Source organism: Rhinoderma darwinii, chromosome 3 (genome assembly GCF_050947455.1).
Source record: "Rhinoderma darwinii isolate aRhiDar2 chromosome 3, aRhiDar2.hap1, whole genome shotgun sequence".
Taxonomy (NCBI): domain Eukaryota; kingdom Metazoa; phylum Chordata; class Amphibia; order Anura; family Rhinodermatidae; genus Rhinoderma; species Rhinoderma darwinii.
The window spans coordinates 371,485,557-371,506,984 of NC_134689.1; the positions used below are offsets into that span (position 1 = coordinate 371,485,557).

At 45.0% G+C, this 21,428-nt stretch overlaps 2 protein-coding genes across 2 annotated transcripts in view; one reads left to right on the forward strand and one right to left on the reverse strand.

Annotated features, from left to right (window-relative positions):
* The window catches only part of LOC142750006 (zinc metalloproteinase-disintegrin-like 4a), an 81,802-nt gene that overhangs the window by 46,929 nt on the left and 13,445 nt on the right, over positions 1 to 21,428 (reverse strand). The window lies entirely within an intron of this gene.
* On the forward strand, positions 3,634 to 6,285 carry LOC142750009 (uncharacterized). Its single transcript, XM_075858708.1, has 2 exons — positions 3,634 to 5,514; positions 5,832 to 6,285. Exon 1 carries the CDS (start codon positions 4,563 to 4,565, stop codon positions 5,307 to 5,309), a length of 747 nt encoding a protein of 248 aa, XP_075714823.1. The 5' UTR covers positions 3,634 to 4,562; the 3' UTR covers positions 5,310 to 5,514; positions 5,832 to 6,285.

Genomic DNA, 21,428 nt, shown 5'->3' on the forward strand with positions numbered 1-21,428 from the left:
TAAATGTATGATAGGTGTGGGTCCAACCGCTGGGACCCCGAGTAAAACAGGAGACCTGAGCCCCAATTCCGGAGGCATTTGAATGAAGCGCTGGTCACGTATTTACCCTGCCGCTCCATTCAATGTCTACGAGATTGAGGGAAATAGATGATCGTGGTACTGGGCTATGTCCGTGAGTCCTATAGATTTTGAATGGAGCGGCAGGATGCATGCGTGACCACCGCTCCATTCAAATGCCTCTAAAATGGGTGCTCGGGAACCCAGTTCCAGTCATCAGTGGGGGTCCCAGTAGTTAGTTTATTGCCTGCTCCAACATGCATTTTCTAAAAGTTTGCTTTGGGGCTTCTCATTTTCTAGTTTTCTATGTTCTACTTTAATTTTCCGTCTTTGCGGTGTGGCCTTCATATTTAAGGCTCAGTTCACATGGCGGATTTTTCTTAGCGGGTCCCGCCGCAAAATCTGCCGTGAAATTATTCCTGCCGTCTGTAGGAAGATTTTTTCCTCCCTTTCACTTCAATCGGAGGCTCCAAAGGAATCCGCCCAAAGATTGGACAGGACGTTTATTTTACCCGCTAGCTGAAAAACTCTGATTCCGCAGCAAAAATTCCACCGCGTGAACATACCCTAAGGGCGGGAACAAACAGGAAAATGTGTCGTTAAATAAATAATAAAACAGAATATTTATGTCAGTAAGCAGTTTTTGCTTCAGTTATAAATATTACTGGTAGTATAAATTACTATTTAAATTTATTAGGTTAGCTTATATTTTTTTATAAATAAAATTATCTTATAAAATGTGTTTAAATCTCTTTTAATATTTTTTATTAGCGAGTATGGTCGTTCTATATTCACTCCACAGGGAGGGGAGGGGGCAATTTACCTAATCTGCCTGGGGCATGAAAACACCTTGTCTCAGCCAGGCAGAGGATATTATTAGCTCACTCTTTAGTAGCGTATGGCCTGATTTATTTAGGGGTCTTGTCTCGGGTCTGAATTTATTTTGGGATTTGGTGTGCACAGTTTATCAGGCTCATATGACAAAACATTATATCTTTGGGGCACATACGGCGGCACAGTGTCGTAGCTATAGGGGTCGCAGCGGTCGCAGTTGCCCGCAGGCCCCCCGTTGCCATGCAGCTCGCTGATACAAACTTTGTATGTGCCGTGATGCCGGCACTTCTTGATTACGGCCATGGTTTGTTTAGACGTCACAGTCACATGGTACACTGAGTGTACCATGTGACCGTGACGTCACGTGAGGGGGCGTTCCAGCCACTGTGGAAGAGCCAATGCGGAAGAGCATGGAAGACTGCAGGTGAGCTGCAGAGGGGGCCTGTAATGTATTTGTGTTATATTGTACTGTCTGTTGTATTGTACTGTCTGTGTTTGCGGTCGAGAGAGGAGAGGGGGGCTTTAGATTACAGGCCCCCCTCTCCTCTCTCCACCGCAAACACAAACTGCATGACACAATACATTACAAACTGTGGGTCGCACTCCCCCTGGGGGGTCGTGTACCATTCACCGAGGTCCTGCTTCCAAATGTATTTTCATCCTCAGGACGCAGATCCAGTTGAATTTAGTCCTGGAGCAAGGAGCTCCTTCCTCCAGTATTCACTGTATCGTGAGCTATTAGCGTCTCGGCACAGACAGGCGCGATTTAGTGACATCATCACGCCTGTCTGTGCCGAGTCACTCAACACAGGGCAAAGAAGGAGAAGGATCTCCTCCACCCGTCGTGGGAACGGGGATAAGTAACTTTATTATTTTCTATTATGCACATATGGAGGAATTATACTGTATAAGGAGGGGGGCTAATATGGTGGCAGCTATGAGGGGCATTATACTGTATGGGGGGCTGATATGGTGGCAGCTATGAGGGGTATTATACTGTATGGGGGGCTGATAAGGTGGCAGCTGTGAGGGGCATTATATGGTATGAGTCTGCTATGGGGGCATTATACTGTCTGGGGGGCTGATATGGTGGCAGCTATGGGGGCATTACACTATAGGGAGACAGCTATGGGGGCTTTATACTTGTGTGGTCAGCTAAAGGGGCATTATACTGTATGGGGCTGCTATGGGGGCATTATACTGTATGGGGCACTATACTGTGTGGGGCAGCTAAGGAGGGAATTATACTGTGTGGGGGCAGCTATGAGGGTCATTATACTGTATGGGGCTGCTATGGAGGGCATTATACTGTGTGGGGGCAGCTATGAGGGGCATTATACTGTATGGGGGAATTTATGAGGGGCATTATACTGTATGGGGTCTGCTATGAGGGCATTATACTTTATGGGGGGCATTATACTGTGTGGGGCAACTATGAGGGGCATTATACTGTATGGGGCTGCTATGGGGGCATTATCCTGTATGGGGGAATTTATGAGGGGCATCATACTGTATGGGGTCTGCTATGGGGGGCATTATACTGTATGGGGGCATTATACTGTGGGGGGTAGCTATGGGAGCATTATACTGTGGGGGGGTAGCTGTGGGAGCATTATACTGTATGGGGGCAGCTATGGGGAGCATTATACCGTATGGGGCAGCTACGGGGAGCATTATACTGTATGGGGGCAGCTAATAGGGGGCATTATACTATGGGGCGGCTATGTGGGGAATGATACTGGGGGGCTGTTGGGCAAGGCAGCTGGCCATAGGCACGGCAGGGGTCTTGTGGTGTTGGGGAGGGGTACGGGGGCCCAAGCTGAGTTCTTGCACCAGGGCCCATGAGCCTTTAGCTATGCCCCTGGCAGCACAGTATATCTCTGGGAATTCCTGTGGAACACAGTATAAGGCCCCATGCACACGACTGTGCCCGCAATCACGGCCCGCGATTGCGGGCACAGCCGGCCGCCGACTGCCACCCGCATTTTCGGCCCGTGCTCCCATACAAAGTATGGGAGCACGGCCTGCAAAATGGAAAAGAACGGACATGTTCCATAATTTTCAGAACATTTCTATGGCACGGACACCCATCGGTAGCACTACGGAAAGGTGTCCGCGTTCAATGAAAGTGAATAGGTCAACTTTTGAGGACCGCTATCGCGGACCGCAAAAACTGAGGTTTTTTTACAGTCGTGTGCATGGGGCCTAACTCTGGAACACAGTATTAGTAAGACTAAAGGGCCCGACAGCCACAGCAGAGGGAAGGGGTCAGCACCAAAGTATGTGATTGTTCACCAATGCAGATAGCTCATATGCGCATCAATGTGATGCACCTAGCCTATGGGCATTGGTGGCAGTGATGCGTGCGTTTGCGTTGGCTCTTTATGTTAATCCCATAAACTTCAATATGGAGACTTAAGCGGCCTTAAATATGATGAAAGTCACAGACCCCATTCTCTTGTTAGGTGAGGGTCCATAAGGTTCATGGAATATTCTGTGGCTGTAGCATAAATGTTTAGGATAGGATTACCCCTTAAAATAAGTAAGAACAAACCAAAAATCTCTGTTTATACAGACTCAGACTCTGAGATACCCAGAGAATTAAGGGGTTAAAATATTTTTTGGATGATGTCACAATGTGCACTGTTTCAGAGGTAACTTTGCCTACAGCTGTGATGTCACATAATGACATCATAATGGCATCTACAGCTCTATCCAGAGAATGTGTCTCCATGTTGGACACACATAACAAGACAAAAGAAAGAGTGACACAGAGTTGAAGCTACCATGAGATCTCATGGGATATGGCAACGTGGCCAGCGGCTGCTGGTCACCGCTCTCTCTTCCTTCAAGTCGATTGGCGCCTTTCAACTGACCCATATCAGGAACTTCAATAGAAAGTGGAGATCACTGATGAAGAATTCTAGCTTCCTGACCAAGAAGTCAAACATCATAACAAAGGTCAGAAGTTTTTTCAGGTCAGCTGCTTTTAAAAGACAGAAAGATCATGTCATATGCCAAGACACAGAAAAGAAGAGACCAACCTACAAAGTAGGTGATATTGAAATCACGTCCACGGCTGTGGATAGTGAAGACGTTACTGCTGATCAGAGATGTGCATATAATGTACACAATGATCTCATAATAACACAAGACCTGTCCCAGGGAGAAAAACAATATAGTGGGAATCTTCCACAAAAAAGACCCAGGGACATTACTGATTGCACCGACAAATCTTCCAGACCATTGATGAGTGAGGCTGATACCAGCATAAAACAACTGAAAAGAAAGTTAAGCATTATTGAGGAGCCAGTTATTGTCCAGGATTCAACAACTACTAAAATAAGACTAAAGAATCGAAAAAGAAGAAGCATTATAAAGAATCTTCCAGTACCACAATTCACACCAGTGAAAAGTGATGTCTTCTTTTCAAATCTTAAGACAGAACGGAAAACCCTTAAAATGTTGGACATATCAATGGCTGGGAATGATAAAGTTGTTGTAAAGGCGCCTGGTGAAACTCCCATGGTGAGTCGTAAAAGGAGAGTAACAACCAGCGAGGGAATTCAGCCCATGACATTCCCACCACCCAAAATAGCTGTAGCAGATTCGTTTCTGATCCAATAACAAAAGATCTAGGGTATCCGAAGCTGAGAACATCACCAGTAGTAATGACGCCTGATTTCTGGAGACATCACAACACGAACCACCTGTCTCCAGAGGACATATCCATCCAAATGAGCAGCGGGCAAAGAAGCGTGCAGAACAATGGCATCAACAAGACCCAAAAGCTCCTTCAGAATCAGTTTGAAGGCTTTAATGGACTGCAGCCCATTCCAACTCCAGGGAGTCCAGAGCTGAAGACAACACTAAATGTAATGGCGCCTGACTCCTGGAGACAGCATGACACAAACAACCTGACTCCAGAGAACCTCATGCTAAGCGATGACATCATCAACCAGGCCCAAGAACTCCTTCAGAATCAGTTTGAGGACTTTGATGGCCTGCAGCCGGTCGCTGCTCTTCTAATACCAGGGTACGTTGTACTAAGGAAGGCTGTACAAATCCATTACGATCAGGACAGGAAACACTGGCTTACAACGTGCTTCAGAAATGGCAAGATCCTAGTGGCAGACAGCATCAATACCATCAATCTGTCACCAACTATCTGTGAAGAGATTAATAACATCTATGGGGTAATGGTCGAAGACCCCTTGAAGCATGTGCAGTTTCTCAATGTGGATCAGCAATTGAACAACTATGACTGTGGGGTATTTGCTGTAGCGTTTGCCTACGAGTTTCTGACAGAGGACGGAGACCCCACAGCTGTTTACGATCACGGCATGATGAGAAATCATCTTATATGCTGCCTGCAAAATGGCAGGATTACTAGATTCCCCAAAAAAGACAAGATGTGACTCCACGTCTTCAAAAAGACATGTAGAGTCTTGGAAGGGCTAAGAGATCGCCCCTATTTACCGGACATGACATAACCCATGATAAAGACAAAGACCACATACAAATCTATATCTCCAGAGGTGCAAAGTCTACCCAACTCCTGACCTCCACCAGAGACCCCAACAAGAACGAACTGGCCATTTGCATACAGGCCTGTTGTCATCGGTAAGTAACCACTGGTTTGGTTGATTTTTGTCATTTCTGTCACATAAATACCCTGTTTCCACAATCTGCTGTTATCTGACAAGTGGGGGAGGGGTCTACTATATGGTGGTCTCTGATCCCCAGAAATGTTGTACAATGTGAACATGTGATACTAATACAAATGTGACAATAACAAAAAAAATAGGTTATTGCCGATAATGACAATTCACAGGTTTTTACAGAGTATCTGAGCTCCGTTCTTATTTCCTGAGGTGACATTGATGACGCTGATACCAGGACTACATAGTATATAATAATTTCTATTATTGTATCTGCAGATCACTATTTCGGAGTGGGGGTCATTCCAACAATTTGCAGCGTTCCGGATGAATACAGGAAACAGCTGATGACCACAACTCAAAGACATGGTGGCCACCATCTTCATGTCAGGAGGAGACGACCTGCACTTCTGGAAAAAGACGCAGATTCCGGGCTAGGTCTCTGCACTCACTAATATATTGGACACTTACTGGACTTTTCGGAGTCAGATCCATTCACAGAACATGTGAATAATCTGCTCCATCTGCCTTAAGTCACACATTGGCATTCCACCCCCGAGCCCAAAGGAATGGCAGTCCTCCACTGGGGTTTTTCCTCTCCTGCATGTTGAAGGATAACTCTTTGTGAGTGAGGGCTCCACCATCTTTAGGGCCATTTCATGGCATTTGCCCTGACTTCTAGTCTGAAGTTCCACCTATCAGACCTTGAATGAAGTAAATAAATCAGAAGTCAGTGTAGCAGAGAACGTATCTGAGCCTCTTTATAGATTATTACAGTGATCACTGTGCGATTGGGGAGTTAGATGAATGACGTCGACAATCTGTCAGTAATTTCCTAATGTAACAGTAATATTATTATTACAGGAATTGTAACTATCTCCAAACAGTTTAAATCATACAGGTTTTGGGGTGGTGGGGGGGGGGGGTTGGTGGGGAGTGCTGCAGGGATTTTGTTATTTAATATGTCATAAGTCAGCACATTCCCATATATGTACCATTGTGTTTAAATGGAAGTTGTGTTCTTAGGTATACAGGTGTGTGTGTGTGTGTGTGTGTGTGTGTGTGTGTGTGTGAGATTTCCTCAGAACACAACAGCAAGACCTATCACTATTAACCCCTTCAGGACTGAGCCTGTTTTGGCCTTCAGGACCATGCCGATTTTTCAAATCTGACATGCGTCACTTTATGTGGTAATAACTCTGGAATGCTTTTACCTATTCCAAGTGATTCTGAGAATGTTTTCTCGTGACATATTGTACTTTATGTTAGGGAAAAAATTTGGTCGATAAATTCAATATTTATTTGTAAAAAACACCAAAATTTGCATTTTTCTAAATTTAAATGAATTTGCTTGTAAGACAGATAGTAATACCGCACAAAATACTTACTAGTTTATATTTCCCATATGTCTACTTTATGTTTGCATCGTTTTTTGAACATTCTTTTATTTTTCTAGGACGTTACCAGTCTTCGAACTTTAGCAGCAATTTCTCATATTTTCAAGAAAATGTCAAAAGCCTATTTTTTCAGGGACCTATTCAGTTCTGAAGTGGCTTTGAGGGCTTTATATATTAGAAAGTCCCCAAAAATCACCCCATTTTGAAAAGTGCACCCCTCAAAGTATTCAAAACATCATTCAGAAAGTGTTTTAACCCTTTAGGCATTTCACAGGAATTAAAGCAAAGTAGAGGTGAAATTTACAAATTTCATTTTTTTTTTAGAAAATTCATTTGTAATACATTTTTTCTGTACCACAGAAGGGTTTACCCAAGAAATGCAACTCAATATTTATTGCCCAGATTCTGCAGTTTTTAGAAATATCCCACATGTGGTCCTAGTGCGGTAATGGACTGAAACACCGGCCTCAGAAGCAAAGAAGCACCTAGTGGATTTTGGGGCCTCCTTTTTTTAGAATATATTTTAGGCACCATGTCAGGTTTGAATAGGTCTTGTGGTACCAAAACAGTAAAGACCCCCCAAAAGTGACCCCATTTTGGAAACTATACCCCTCAGGGAATTTATCTATGGGTATAGTTAGCATTTTGAACCCACAGTTTTTTTGCTAAATTTATTTGAATTAGTATGTGAAGATTAAAATTTCTACTTTTTTTCACCAAAAAAGTAGATTTTAAATTTTTACAAGGAATAAAAGTAGAAAAACACCCCAACATATGTAAAGCAATTTCTTCCGATTATGGCAATAACTCATATGTGGTAATAAACTGCTGTTTGGACCCACAGCAGGCCTCAGAAGAGAAGGAGCACCATTTGGATTTTGGATTTCTGATTTTGCTGGAATAGTTTTCAGTGCCGTGTCGCGTTTGCAATGCACTGGAGGGATGAAAACTGTGGAAACCCCCCAATAGTGACCCCATTTTGGAAACTACACCCCTGAAGGAATGTTTCTAGGGGTAAAGTTAGAATTTTGACCCCACAGTTGTTTTGCTGTATTCATTGGAATTAGGGTATGTGCATACGCTATCTTTCTTTTACGTCTGAAAAGACAGACTGATTTAAGAAAAAATAACTGCGTTGTTTCAGACGTAAAAGCTCCTCCTCGCATTATGCGAGGCGTCCTTGACGCTCATAAATCTTGAGCTGCTCTTCATTGACTTCAATGAAGAACGGCTCAAATTACGTTGCAAAGAAGTGTCCTGCACTTCTTTGCCGAGGCAGTCAATTTACGCGTCGTCGTTTGACAGCTGTCAAACGACGATGTGTAAATGACAGGTTGTCGGCACAGTACGTCGGCAAACCCATTCAAATGAATGGGCAGATGTTTGCCGACGTATTGTAGCCCTATTTTCAGACGTAAAACGAGGCGTAATACGCCTCGTTTACGTCTGAAAATAGGTCGTGTGAACCCAGCCTTAGTCTGTAGAGGTAAAAATCTACTTTTTTTTCTGTAAGAACTTAGACATTTTTAATTTTTACAAGGAATAAAGGAGAAAAAGCACCCCAACATTTGTAAAACAATTTCTCCTGATTACGTAAATACCCCATATGTGGTCATAAACTGCTGTTTGGACCCACACCGGGGCTTAGAAGGGAAGGAGCGCTATTTGGCTTTTGGAGCTCAAATTTAGCTGGAATAGTTTTTAGGTGTCATGTCGAATTTGCAAAGCCACTGAGAGACCGAAACAGTGGAAGCCCCCCAAAAGTAACCCCATTTGGGAAACTACACCACTTAAGGAATCTATCTAGGGGTATAGTGAGCATTTAGGACCCACACGTCTTTTGCAGAATTTATTAGAATTAGGCCGTGAAAATATTATTTCCACTAAAATGTCACAAAGGATAAAGGAGAAAATGCACCCCAACATTCGTAAAGCAATTTCTCCCAAGTACAGCTATACCCCACATGTGGTCATAAATGTTTTTTCAATAGAAAGTAATTAACCCTTTCCGAACTGATCCATGTTTTGCTTTTTCTTTTTAGTTTTTCCTCCCCGCTTTCCGAGAGCCACAATTTTTTATTTTTCCGTCAATAGAGCGGTGTGAGGGCTTATTTTTTGCGGGACGAGCTGTACTTTTTATTGGTACCATTTTTTGGTACATAAGACTTTTTCAGCACTTTTTATTACATTTTTTGGTAGAGCCAAGGTGACCAAAAAACTGATTTTGCCGTTTAAAATTCTTTCTTTTTCACGGCGTTCACCGTGCGAGTTCAATAATGGTATATTGTAATAGCTTGGACTTTTACGGACGCAGCGATACGAATTTTGTGTATTTTAATTTTTTTTTACATTACTTTAGAGAAAAAATGTGAAAAGGGTTTATTTTTGGACTTAAAATATTTATTTAATTTTTTCCACTAATAATAACTATTTACTTTTGTTTTTACATATTTTATTACTCCCCCTAGGAGACTTGAACCAGCAATCGTTAGATCGCTGGTAGAATACACTGCAATACTAATGTATTGCAGTATATTGTCATTTTTACAGGCTCCTGTAACAGCGTGATCGCTGTTTCTGTCCGTTAGTCCCGGGTATCAGCTGTAATACACAGCTGACACCCACAGCTGATGCGTGAGATGCTCCATATATCACCCCCCACACCATGACATGCTATTAAGTCATGCGCGAAGGGTTTAATGCGCAGTGGATGGTGCAGAGTGAAAATTTAAATTTTCCACTGATGTGCCATTTTAGTGCACTATATGTTGTGCCCAGTTTGTGCCACTGAAGAAAAATACCTCATAAAATATTAACCGAGTTCTCCTGGGTATGGCGATGCCATATCGGTGGACGTAAACGGCTGTTTGGGCACGCTGTAGGGCTCAGAAGGAAGGGAGCGGCATTTGGCTTTTGGAGCGTAGCTTTAGCTTGGTAGTAGCTCTGGCGTTTTGCTGGTATTTCAGTTTATAATGTGGGGGCATATGTAGTCTGGGCAGAGTACATCAGGGCATAACAAGAGGGTATAATAATGGGGTAAATAAATAATAATCCGCAGATGTGTGGCCAGTGTCGAACTTATAAATGGCACCGATCCTATCCGCTTTTGGAACGCTCTGCACATTTTGCATCGCCATAATCTGGGAGCCGGAACTTTTTTAATTTTTTCACCACCGGAGCTGCGTGAGGGCTTATTTGTTGCGGAACAATCTGTAATTTTCATTGGTACCATTTTGGGGTATATGCGATTTTGTTGATCACTTTTTTTTCCATTTTTCGGCAAGCCAGGTGACCAAAAAGCATCAATTCTGACAATGATTTTTACTTATTCTTTATGGCGTTCACCCTGGGCTATAAATGACCATTATATTTTATTCTGCGGGTCGGTACGATTACTGCGATACCATATGTAGATATTTTTTTTTATGTTTTGCAGCGTTTGCGCAATAAAATCACTTATTTCGAAAATATTTTTTTTTTTGTTACCATATTCTGAAAGCCATAACTTTTTATTTTTCAGTCAAAAAAGCTGTGTAAGGGCTTGTTTTTTGCGGGACGGGTTGTAGTTTGTATCGGTACTATTTTGGCGTACATGCGACTTTTTGATCACTTTTTATTGTATATTTTGGGAGGGGTGGTGACCAAAAATAGTGATTCTGGCATTGTTTTTCGTTTATTTTTTTTGCGGTGTTCACCGTGCGGGAAAAATAATATTATAGTTTTATAGTTGGGGTCGTTACGACGCGGTGATACCAAATATGTGTACTTTTTTTTTACGTGTTCATTTTTTTCCGATAATAAAAGACTTATTATAGGAAAAAAAAGCAGTTCTTGTTTTTGTCACTTATAACTTTTATTTTTACACTTTTTGGAAAACATTTTTATTCTTTTTTTTTACTTTTTTCACTTGTCCCACTAGGGGACACTTAGACTTGCAGCTTTGATTGCTGCTAGAGTACATTACACTACCTACGTAGTGTAATGTATTCTATCTGTCATGGTCCTCATAGGCTTCTGTACATGGCAGCCTGGAAGCCATTGTCTGGCGTCTGGTTGCTATGAGTACCATTGCCAGTCCCCGTGATTTCACGTGGGGGCTGCCGATCGGCGCTAAACACCTTAAATGTGGCGTTCAAAATCGAACGCCGCAATTAAGGGGTTAACTGCCGAAATCAGCGGTGATAGGCCACTGATTGGCAACGGGGAATGCAGAGCACACACCCTGCACAGTTAACCGCCGCTGCGGTGTAGCGCCGCGCGGCGGTTAACTGTCAAAGCACAGACGTAACTGCACGTCAAGGTACGCAAACTTACTGCACACATCGACGTAAAGTTACGTCAAGGTGCGGGAAGGGGTTAAAGGAGTTCCCCAGAACGTTTATATTGATGGCCTATATTTAGGATAGGTCATTAAAGTCAGATCGATCGGGGGTGCAACCCCTTGTACCCCCACTGATCAACTGTATGAAGGGGCCGCAGCAGGGGCGTAGCTAAAGGCTCATTGGCCTGGGTGCAAGAATTCAGCTTGGACCCCCTGCCCCTCCCCAACACCACCATCATTAGACCCCTGCGCGCGCCTATGCCCAGACGCCTTGCCCAACAGCCCCCATAATATAATGCCCCCACACAGTATAATGCTCCCATAGCTGCCCCCACACAGTATAATGCCCCATAACTGCCCCATACAGTATAATGCCCCACCATAACAGCCCCATACCGTATAATGATCCCCATATCAGCCCCCACAGTATAATGCCCCACATAGCTGCCCCCATACAGTATAGTGCCCCCATATCAGCCCCTATACAGTATAATGCCCCCCATATCAGCTCCCCATACAGAATAATGCCCCCATATCAGCTCCCCATACAGTATAATGCCCCCATATCAGCTCCTCATACAGTATAATGCTCCCCAAATGAGCTCCCCATACAGTATGATGCCCCCCCATATGAGCTCCCCATACAGTATAATGCCCCTCCATATCAGCTCCCCATAGAGTATAATGCCCCCCATATAAGCTCCCCATACAGAATAATGCCCCCATATCAGTTCCCCATACAGTATAATGCCCCATATCAGCTCCCCATACAGTATAATGCCCCCCATATGATATTCCCATACAGTATAATGCCCCCCCATATGAGCTCCCCATACAGAATAATGCCCCCATATGAGCTCCCCATACAGTATAGTGCCCCACATATCAGCTCACCATACAGTATAATGCCCCCATATCAGCTCCCCATACAGTATAATGCCCCCCATATCAGCCCCCATACAGTATAATGCCCCCATATCAGCCCCTATACAGTATAATGCCGCTGCATATCAGCTCCCATACAGTATAATGCCCCCCATATGAGCTTCCCATACAGTATAATGCCCCCCATATGAGCTCCCCATACAGTATAATGCCCCCATATGAGCTCCCCATACAGTATAATGCCCTTCCATATGAGCTCCCCATACAGTATAACGCCCCACCATAACAGCCCCATACCGTATAATGATCCCCATATCAGCCCCCACAGTATAATGCCCCACATAGCTGCCCCCATACAGTATAGTGCCCCCATATCAGCCCCTATACAGTATAATGCCCCCCATATCAGCTCCCCATACAGAATAATGCCCCCATATCAGCTCCCCATACAGTATAATGCCCCCATATCAGCTCCTCATACAGTATAATGCTCCCCAAATGAGCTCCCCATACAGTATGATGCCCCCCCATATGAGCTCCCCATACAGTATAATGCCCCTCCATATCAGCTCCCCATAGAGTATAATGCCCCCCATATAAGCTCCCCATACAGAATAATGCCCCCATATCAGTTCCCCATACAGTATAATGCCCCATATCAGCTCCCCATACAGTATAATGCCCCCCATATGATATTCCCATACAGTATAATGCCCCCCCATATGAGCTCCCCATACAGAATAATGCCCCCATATGAGCTCCCCATACAGTATAGTGCCCCACATATCAGCTCACCATACAGTATAATGCCCCCATATCAGCTCCCCATACAGTATAATGCCCCCCATATCAGCCCCCATACAGTATAATGCCCCCATATCAGCCCCTATACAGTATAATGCCGCTGCATATCAGCTCCCATACAGTATAATGCCCCCCATATGAGCTTCCCATACAGTATAATGCCCCCCATATGAGCTCCCCATACAGTATAATGCCCCCATATGAGCTCTCCATACAGTATAATGCCCTTCCATATGAGCTCCCCATACAGTATAACGCCCCACCATAACAGCCCCATACCGTATAATGATCCCCATATCAGCCCCCACAGTATAATGCCCCACATAGCTGCCCCCATACAGTATAGTGCCCCCATATCAGCCCCTATACAGTATAATGCCCCCCATATCAGCTCCCCATACAGAATAATGCCCCCATATCAGCTCCCCATACAGTATAATGCCCCCATATCAGCTCCTCATACAGTATAATGCTCCCCAAATGAGCTCCCCATACAGTATGATGCCCCCCCATATGAGCTCCCCATACAGTATAATGCCCCTCCATATCAGCTCCCCATAGAGTATAATGCCCCCGATATAAGCTCCCCATACAGAATAATGCCCCCATATCAGTTCCCCATACAGTATAATGCCCCATATCAGCTCCCCATACAGTATAATGCCCCCCATATGATATTCCCATACAGTATAATGCCCCCCCATATGAGCTCCCCATACAGAATAATGCCCCCATATGAGCTCCCCATACAGTATAGTGCCCCACATATCAGCTCACCATACAGTATAATGCCCCCATATCAGCTCCCCATACAGTATAATGCCCCATATCAGCTCCCCATACAGTATAATGCCCCCCATATGAGATTCCCATACAGTATAATGCCCCCCATATGAGCTCCCCATACAGAATAATGCCCCCATATGAGCTCCCCATACAGTATAGTGCCCTTCCATATCAGCTCCCCATACAGTATAATGCTCCACATATCAGCTCACCATACAGTATAATGCCCCCATATGAGCTCCCATACAGTATAATGCCCCCCATATCAGCCCCCATACAGTATAATGCCCCCATATCAGCCCCTATACAGTATAATGCCGCTGCATATCAGCTCCCATACAGTATAATGCCCCCCCATATGAGCTTCCCATAGAGTATAATGCCCCCCATATGAGCTCCCCATACAGTATAATGCCCCCATATGAGCTCTCCATACAGTATAATGGCCTTCCATATGAGCTCCCCATACAGTATAACGCCCCCATATGAGCTCTCCACACAGTATAATGCCCCTCCATATCAGCCCCCCTTACAGTATAATGCCCCTCCATATCAGCCCCCCCATACACTATAATGCCCCTCCATATCAGCTCCCATACAGTATAATGCCCGATATCAGCTCCAAATACAGTATAATGCCCCCCAAGTGAGCTTCCCATACAGTATAATGCCCCCTATATGAGCTCCCCATACAGTATAATGCCCCCATATAAGCTCCCCATACAGAATAATGCCCCCATATCAGCTCTCCATACAGTATAATGCCCCATATCAGCTACCCATACAGTATAATGCCCCCATATGAGCTTCCCATACAGTATAATGCCCCCAATATGAGCTTCCCATTCAGTATAATGCCCCCATATGAGCTCCCCATACAGTATAATGCCCCCCCCATACAGTATAATGCCCCTCCATATCAGCTCCCCATACAGTATAATGCCCCTCCATATCAGCTCCCCATAAAGTATAATGCTCCCCATATCAGCCCCCATACAGTATAATGCACTCCATATCAGCTCCCCATACAGTATAATGCCCCCCATATCAGCCCCCATACAGTATAATGCCCCCTTACCAGCACCCCCATACAGTATAATGCCCCCATATGAGCTCCCCATACAGTATAATGCCCCCATATCAGATCACCATACAGTATAATGCCCCTCCATATCAGCTACCCATACAGTATAATGCCCCCATATCAGCTTCCCATACAGTATAATGCACCTCCATATCAGCTCCCCATACAGTATAATAACCCCCATATCAGCCTCCATACAGTATAATGTCCCCATATCAGCTCCCCATACAGTATAATGACCCCCATATCAGCTCCCCATACAGTATAATGCCCCCATATGAGCTCCCCATACAGTATAATGCTTCCCATACAGTATAATGCCCCCAATATCAGCTCCCCATACAGTATAATGCCCCCCATATCAGCTCCCCATATCAGCTCCCCCTACAGTATAATTCCCCTCATAGCCCCCATACAGTATAATTCCCCCATATCAGCCCCCATGCAGTATAATGTCACCACCTTATCAGCCCCCATGCCATATCAACCCCCTATACAGTATGATACCCCCTGCCATATCAGCCCCCCATTCAGTATAATGCCTCCCCCCACCATATCAGCCCCCCTTTTAGTATAATCCCCAGCCCTATCAGCACCCCATACAGTATAATGCCCCCATATGTGCATAATAGAAAAATAACATAATTACTTACCTATCCCCGTTCCCACGCCGGGTGGAGGATCCTTCGTCTCCTCCGGTGTGTGCTGTAAGTGACTCGGCACAGATAGGTGCAATCATGTCGCTACATCGCGCCTGCCTGCGTCGAGCTGCTCAGGGCACAGTGAATGCTGGAGCAAGGAGTCAGCCATCAGCTCCTTGCTCCAGCATTGAATGGAACAGGGACCTCGGTGAGTGACTCGCGACCCGCCGGGGTTCTTCACGTGACCCACAGTTTGTAATGTATTGTGTTGTATTGTGCAGATTGCGGTGGAGAGAGGAGGGGGGTTGTAATTTAATGCCCTCCCCCCTCTCCACCGCAAACACAGACAGCACAATACAACATAATACATTACAAGACAACACAAAACAATACATTACATTACAATACAGACCCTGCAGCTCACCTGGAGTCCTCCACACCGGCTCTTCCACGCTGGCTGGAACGCCTCTCACGTGACGTCACGGACACATGGTACACTAAGTGTACTATGTGACCGTAACCAGTAAGTGCCGGCTTCACAGCACAGAAAATGAATTTAATCAGCATGCTGGCAATGGAGGCCCCGTGGGCTTAGGGGCCCGGTCGCAAGTGCGACCGCTGCCACCCCTATAGCTACACCACAGGTAAGAAGGTACAATAGCACACGACTCTACTTAACCAGGTCATGTATGCAAGTTTGTTTGTTTAGTCCACCTAGTTTACCTGTCACTTACCCTGTCTAACTGCCATGTATAAATGCAGTGACACTTTGACAATATGACACTTGCACGAGTGCTACAATTAAACTTATAGGGGAGTAGATGCGCAGATCTAGGCCAAATTAAGCTTGTTCAGCTATTAATTAAATAAACTAGACACATGAGGTGAAAAAGCTATGCAGGGATAAACAAACAAAATACCTGGTCTGGATGATCATAAAAATTTATGACGATCAAACAGAGATAACATTAGACCATATAGGGAGACAGGAAAGCAGAGTTATATACCATAAAATAAAACTTTCAGCGTTGGAAATGAAGGTTCAGCAAAGAGATAGTTAATGGCAGGATTGTAATTGATTATGTACCATAAAATAAAACTTTCAGTACATTTTAGTACCTTTTATTGGCCATTTCAAGTGGTAATTCCAGAATTTTCCAGTTTTCCTGTTATTAGAGAACAGTGCATTGTGGGAGTAGGGCCTATATTTACTATAAGGCACTTAAACTTATTTATTTTATAGATTAATGGCAGCTGCCAGACACTTCTCTAGAAATCCGGCAGCAGCTCAGAACTGGCCATGGAACGCAGTGAGGGGGGGGGGGGTTGTGGTTAGCGGATGGATTGTCCCTATGCACTCATAGTCTGCCGTAAACGTCCCGAAAAACGGCTGGAAAATCGGAAGCAGGACGCCTACAAACATCTGCCCATTGAGTTCAATGGGAAATACGGCGTTCTGTTCCGATGGGGCGTTATTTTATGCCTCATTTTCAAAAACGGCGCATAAAAAGACGCCCCGTAAAAAGAAGTGAATGTCACTTCTTGAGCCATTTTTGGAGCCGTTTTTCATTGACTCAATAGAAAAACACAGCAAAAAAGGCTAGTTTGATTAAAAAACGTCTGAAAATCAGGAGCTGTTTTCCCTTGAAAACAGCTCCGTATTTTTAGCCGTATTTTGTTAACCGTGTGAACATACCCTTAGACTCGATTAATAGAAGTTTTTCTTATAAATATAACGTATGGCTAGGGCTCCTACAAGTGAGGCAAGAATGATGCAGCTGCAGTGCTCAGGGCTTAACCTGCCATGAGGCGAACTGAGCCTCTTGCCTTAGGTGGTGGCCTGCTGCCCCTCTGAGGGGGTGACGTCGGCGCCACTGAAATTAACAGCCGCCACCCCCTCCTGCACTACAATAGGAGGCAGGGCTTCATAGGACTACAAAAATTGTGGACTTGGGGGCCTTCATCAGGCCCCAGGCTGCCATGCCAACCAACGGTACCCCCCGATCTCGCTGCGTGGGGTGGTCAAGGGAGCGTTACAGCGGGTCGCCCCCCTGTTTTTAGTCATTTAAATGCCATGGTCGCTATTGACCACGGCATTTGGCGGGTTAAACGGGCGGGATCTCGCTCGAGTGTGATTCTGCTCGTTACCCGGAAGTGTCGGCCGTGAGCCTGCTCCCTACTCCCCCACGCGACGTGCGATGTATATATATGGCGGATGTCGCGAAGGGGTTAAAATTGTGACCCCCAGGAGAGCAACTTCATTCTGTTTGCAGGAGGGACATAGGTTTTCCATGGAGGAACGTCTTTGATCTGCAGTGGAGTAACAGCTATTATGCGCAAGAGGTCATTGATATGCTGAAGATCCTCTTCATGGTCAGTTGTCCCAAACGAACGGGATAGAGCATCTGCCTTTACATTTTTGTCAGCTGGACACAATTAGAGTAGAAAATTATATCTGGCAAAGAAAATCGACCACCTGGCTTGACGTTGGGTCAGACGTTGTGATGACTGTAAGTAGGTGAGGTTCCTGTGGTTGGTTTAAATGACAACTGGGTGTGCAGAACCTTCCAACAGATGCCTCCACTCTTCTAGGGTAAATTAGATGGCCAGTAGCTCATGATCTACAATGGAATAGTTCCTTTCTGCTGCGGAGAAGAGTTTCGAGAAAAAGCCTCAGGAGACAACTTTGCCCTTTGAGTTTTTTAGGAAGAGAAGTGCTCCAGCACCTACGGAAGAGGCGTCAACCTCCAACGAGAACTGACGGGAGACATCTGGATCGTGTAGAACGGAGGCAGAAGTGAAGCATCTTTTAAGCTCTGTGAATGCAGACTCTGCTTCAGGGGTACAAGTCTTTGCATTTTCTCTCTTTTTGGTGAGGGTAGAAATGGGAGCAGTAAGCGAAAAAAAAAATAGGGATAGATTGTCGGCAGAAATTTGCAAAACGCAGAAACCTCTGTATAGCATGGAGACCTAGTAGATGAGACCAATCTAGAACAGACTTTACTTTTTCCGAATCCAACTTGAGTCGATAGACAGAAACAATATAGTCCAGGAAGGGCAAGGATTTCTTTTCGAAAATGCTTTTTTCCAAATTGGCGTAGTGGTTGTTCCCCTTTAACCGCGACAGGACTTGGCGAACATGCTTCAGGTGTGCCGTCAGATCAGATGACTAGATCAAGATGTCGTCCTCATAAACCACCACACAGACATACAACAGATCCCATAATGTATCGTACATGAACTCCTGGAACACAGCTGGAGCATTACATAATCCGAAGTGCATCACGAGATACTCATAGTGACCGTCTCTGGTGTTGAATGAGGTTTTCCACTGGTCACCTTCACAAGTACGTATCAAGTTATAAGCCACTAAAGATCAGTTTAGTGAAAATCTTGACTCCCCGATTCTGTCGAAGAGCTCAGAGATCAGAGGTAAGGGGTACTTGTTTTCGACAGTGATTTTGTACAAACCACAATAGTCTGTACACGGCTGGAGTGTTCCACCGTTTTTCTCAACAAAGTAGAATCCGGCTCCTGCTGGAGAAGTTGACTTCCTAAAAAAAAAAACTCTCCTTAACATATTCCGACATGGCTTGGGTTTTGGGCAGAGAAAGAGGATATACCGTCCACGAGGTGAAGTTCTAGGACAATCGTAATGACAATGCCGAGGCAGGGTCTCAGCCTCTTTCTTTGCTGAATACATCTGTATAGCAGGCATACTGCGGAGGTAGACAATCTAAATGCGAACCACAAGGGAACATAGCACCCAAAGAATCATATGCAAAAAATAGAAAATCTTTATAATATACAATGATAAAATACCAGTAAGGTAAGATGTAAAAAACCTAGTGGCCTACAGAAACAGCCGACCATCAGTAGCCAAGGAGCACTCAAATAACCCACAACAATCAAAACATACCCAGTAAGCAATAGCAGTAATAACATGCCCACACATATGAAAAGATATATATAGTAGTACTAGCTAAGGGTACAGCAATTATTATATCAACTAAATAGGTAGCATGAATACATTTTTTTAGATTAATAATGATGAAATGCCACGCCAGAGATACAAGCTGAAGAAACACAACAATGTGATCCAGGAATACAGCATAGCAGAAATTTAACACATACCCTGATACATGGTAGGGTGTGGGACAAGCAACACCCTATAGACCGGCTTTGTCAGGAGGCTAACTATGATTAAAACTCTATGGGTTTATATAGGAGTATAAGTGATGATTCTCACCTGAAATGAGTGCAAATCGGCACTCGGCACACATGTTGAGGAACACCCACATACCAGGAAGCGCCACACGTCAGAGTGATGGCACGACGCAACGTGATGATCTCAAACATGAGTCACCAGACTCACCATGGCAACACCAACGCCAAGCGGCACTCCTGGATGTGGGTCCCACATCCCTACTGCGGAGGTAAACAACAAAGCGACTGAGGTACTGCAGGTCAGACAGGACGTACCAGAGCCAGACAGTTGTGTTGACACTAGGATCCCACTGAAGAATTTCTCTGGAATTCCAGTCAAGAATCGGGGTGTGTTTGCGAAGCCAGCATAGTACCAGCAGGATCGGGTTAATAGCTTCAGGAAGAACATAGAAGGCTATCTGTTCCGAGTGTAGGACACCTACTTGAAACCCCAATGGTTCAGTGGTGGAGTGAATTGGATCTGGCAATGGATGACCATTCACGGAAGCTGCCGCTAGAGGTTTCTCCGGAGGGATCCTGGGCAAGAGGAGACGGTCTACTAAGGCCTGGTGTATGAAATACCCGGCCGCTCCAGAATCCAGGTAAACTGAGACTGAATGTGATGTTTCACCAGCCAATATAGACACTGTAATTAAGAGCCTAAGAGAGAATTTGAGAGAATGCCTCAGTTCACCTAGGGTAGTCTCTCCTATCAATTTTAGGTGTTGGAGTTTCCTAGCTTCAGAGGATAGTTACACACAAAATGACCTTTGCGCCTACAGTACAGGCATAAATTAGCCGAGCGTCTGTGCTGCCACTCTTGGTCCTACAGTCTGACTCTGTCAACCTGCATAGGCACTTGAGAGGCGTTAGTAGAAGAAGGTAGCAGAGGTCTTTGAAAATTGGGTGCCATTCTAGGAGTCTCTCTCTTCGAGGGCTTCTTGAGAGCGTTCCCGGAATCTCAGGTCAATGCGGGTAGACAACACAATCAGAGCATCCAGAGGGGAGATCACGACCTGCCAGTACATCTTTAATCCTACTGGCTAATACTTGCCACAAGGTTGTCACCAGGGCCTCATTATTCCAGGCAAGCTCCCCTGTGACAGTGCGGAATTGGATGACATATTCTCCAACAGTTGAACTTTCTTGAAGGAGGGACAGAATGAAAGCAGCGGCTGAGTACGTATGGCCGTCTGGCTCTTCAAAGACGGTGCGGAAGGTGTCCAAGAAGAGCTTCAAATTAGTGGACTCTGGTCCTTCACTTCCCCAGAGAGGATTCACCCACGCCAAGACATTGTCAGACAACGGGGAGATGATGAACGCTATCTTCGTCTGGTCAGAAGGGAACAGGTGCAGGGGCGTAGCTAGGTGGGGGCAGGCGGAGCATGTGCCCTGGGCGCAACTTAGAGGGGGGCGCCAGCGCCACCAACTCCTGCACTATAATTGTACCTGCGTCTATAGGACACAGGTACAATTAGAAACAATGAATGGCCGGGTACGTTCCGTGCCCGGCCATTCAGCTCTTTTCTACGAGTGAAGTGGTATCGCGCTTCCGTCGTTGATAGGCGCTGACTGACAGGGAAAGTCATTCTGCCCAGCCAATCAGCACCTTTCATAGATGCTTCATTCAACCCCAGGAGACCTGCGCAGAAGAGAGCAGGTCTCCATTGCTGCCGGCCGGCGTGGGATTGGGATTAAGGTGAGTTTGAATAGTTTGTTATTTTATTGTAATAAAAAAGTGTGTGGCTTTAT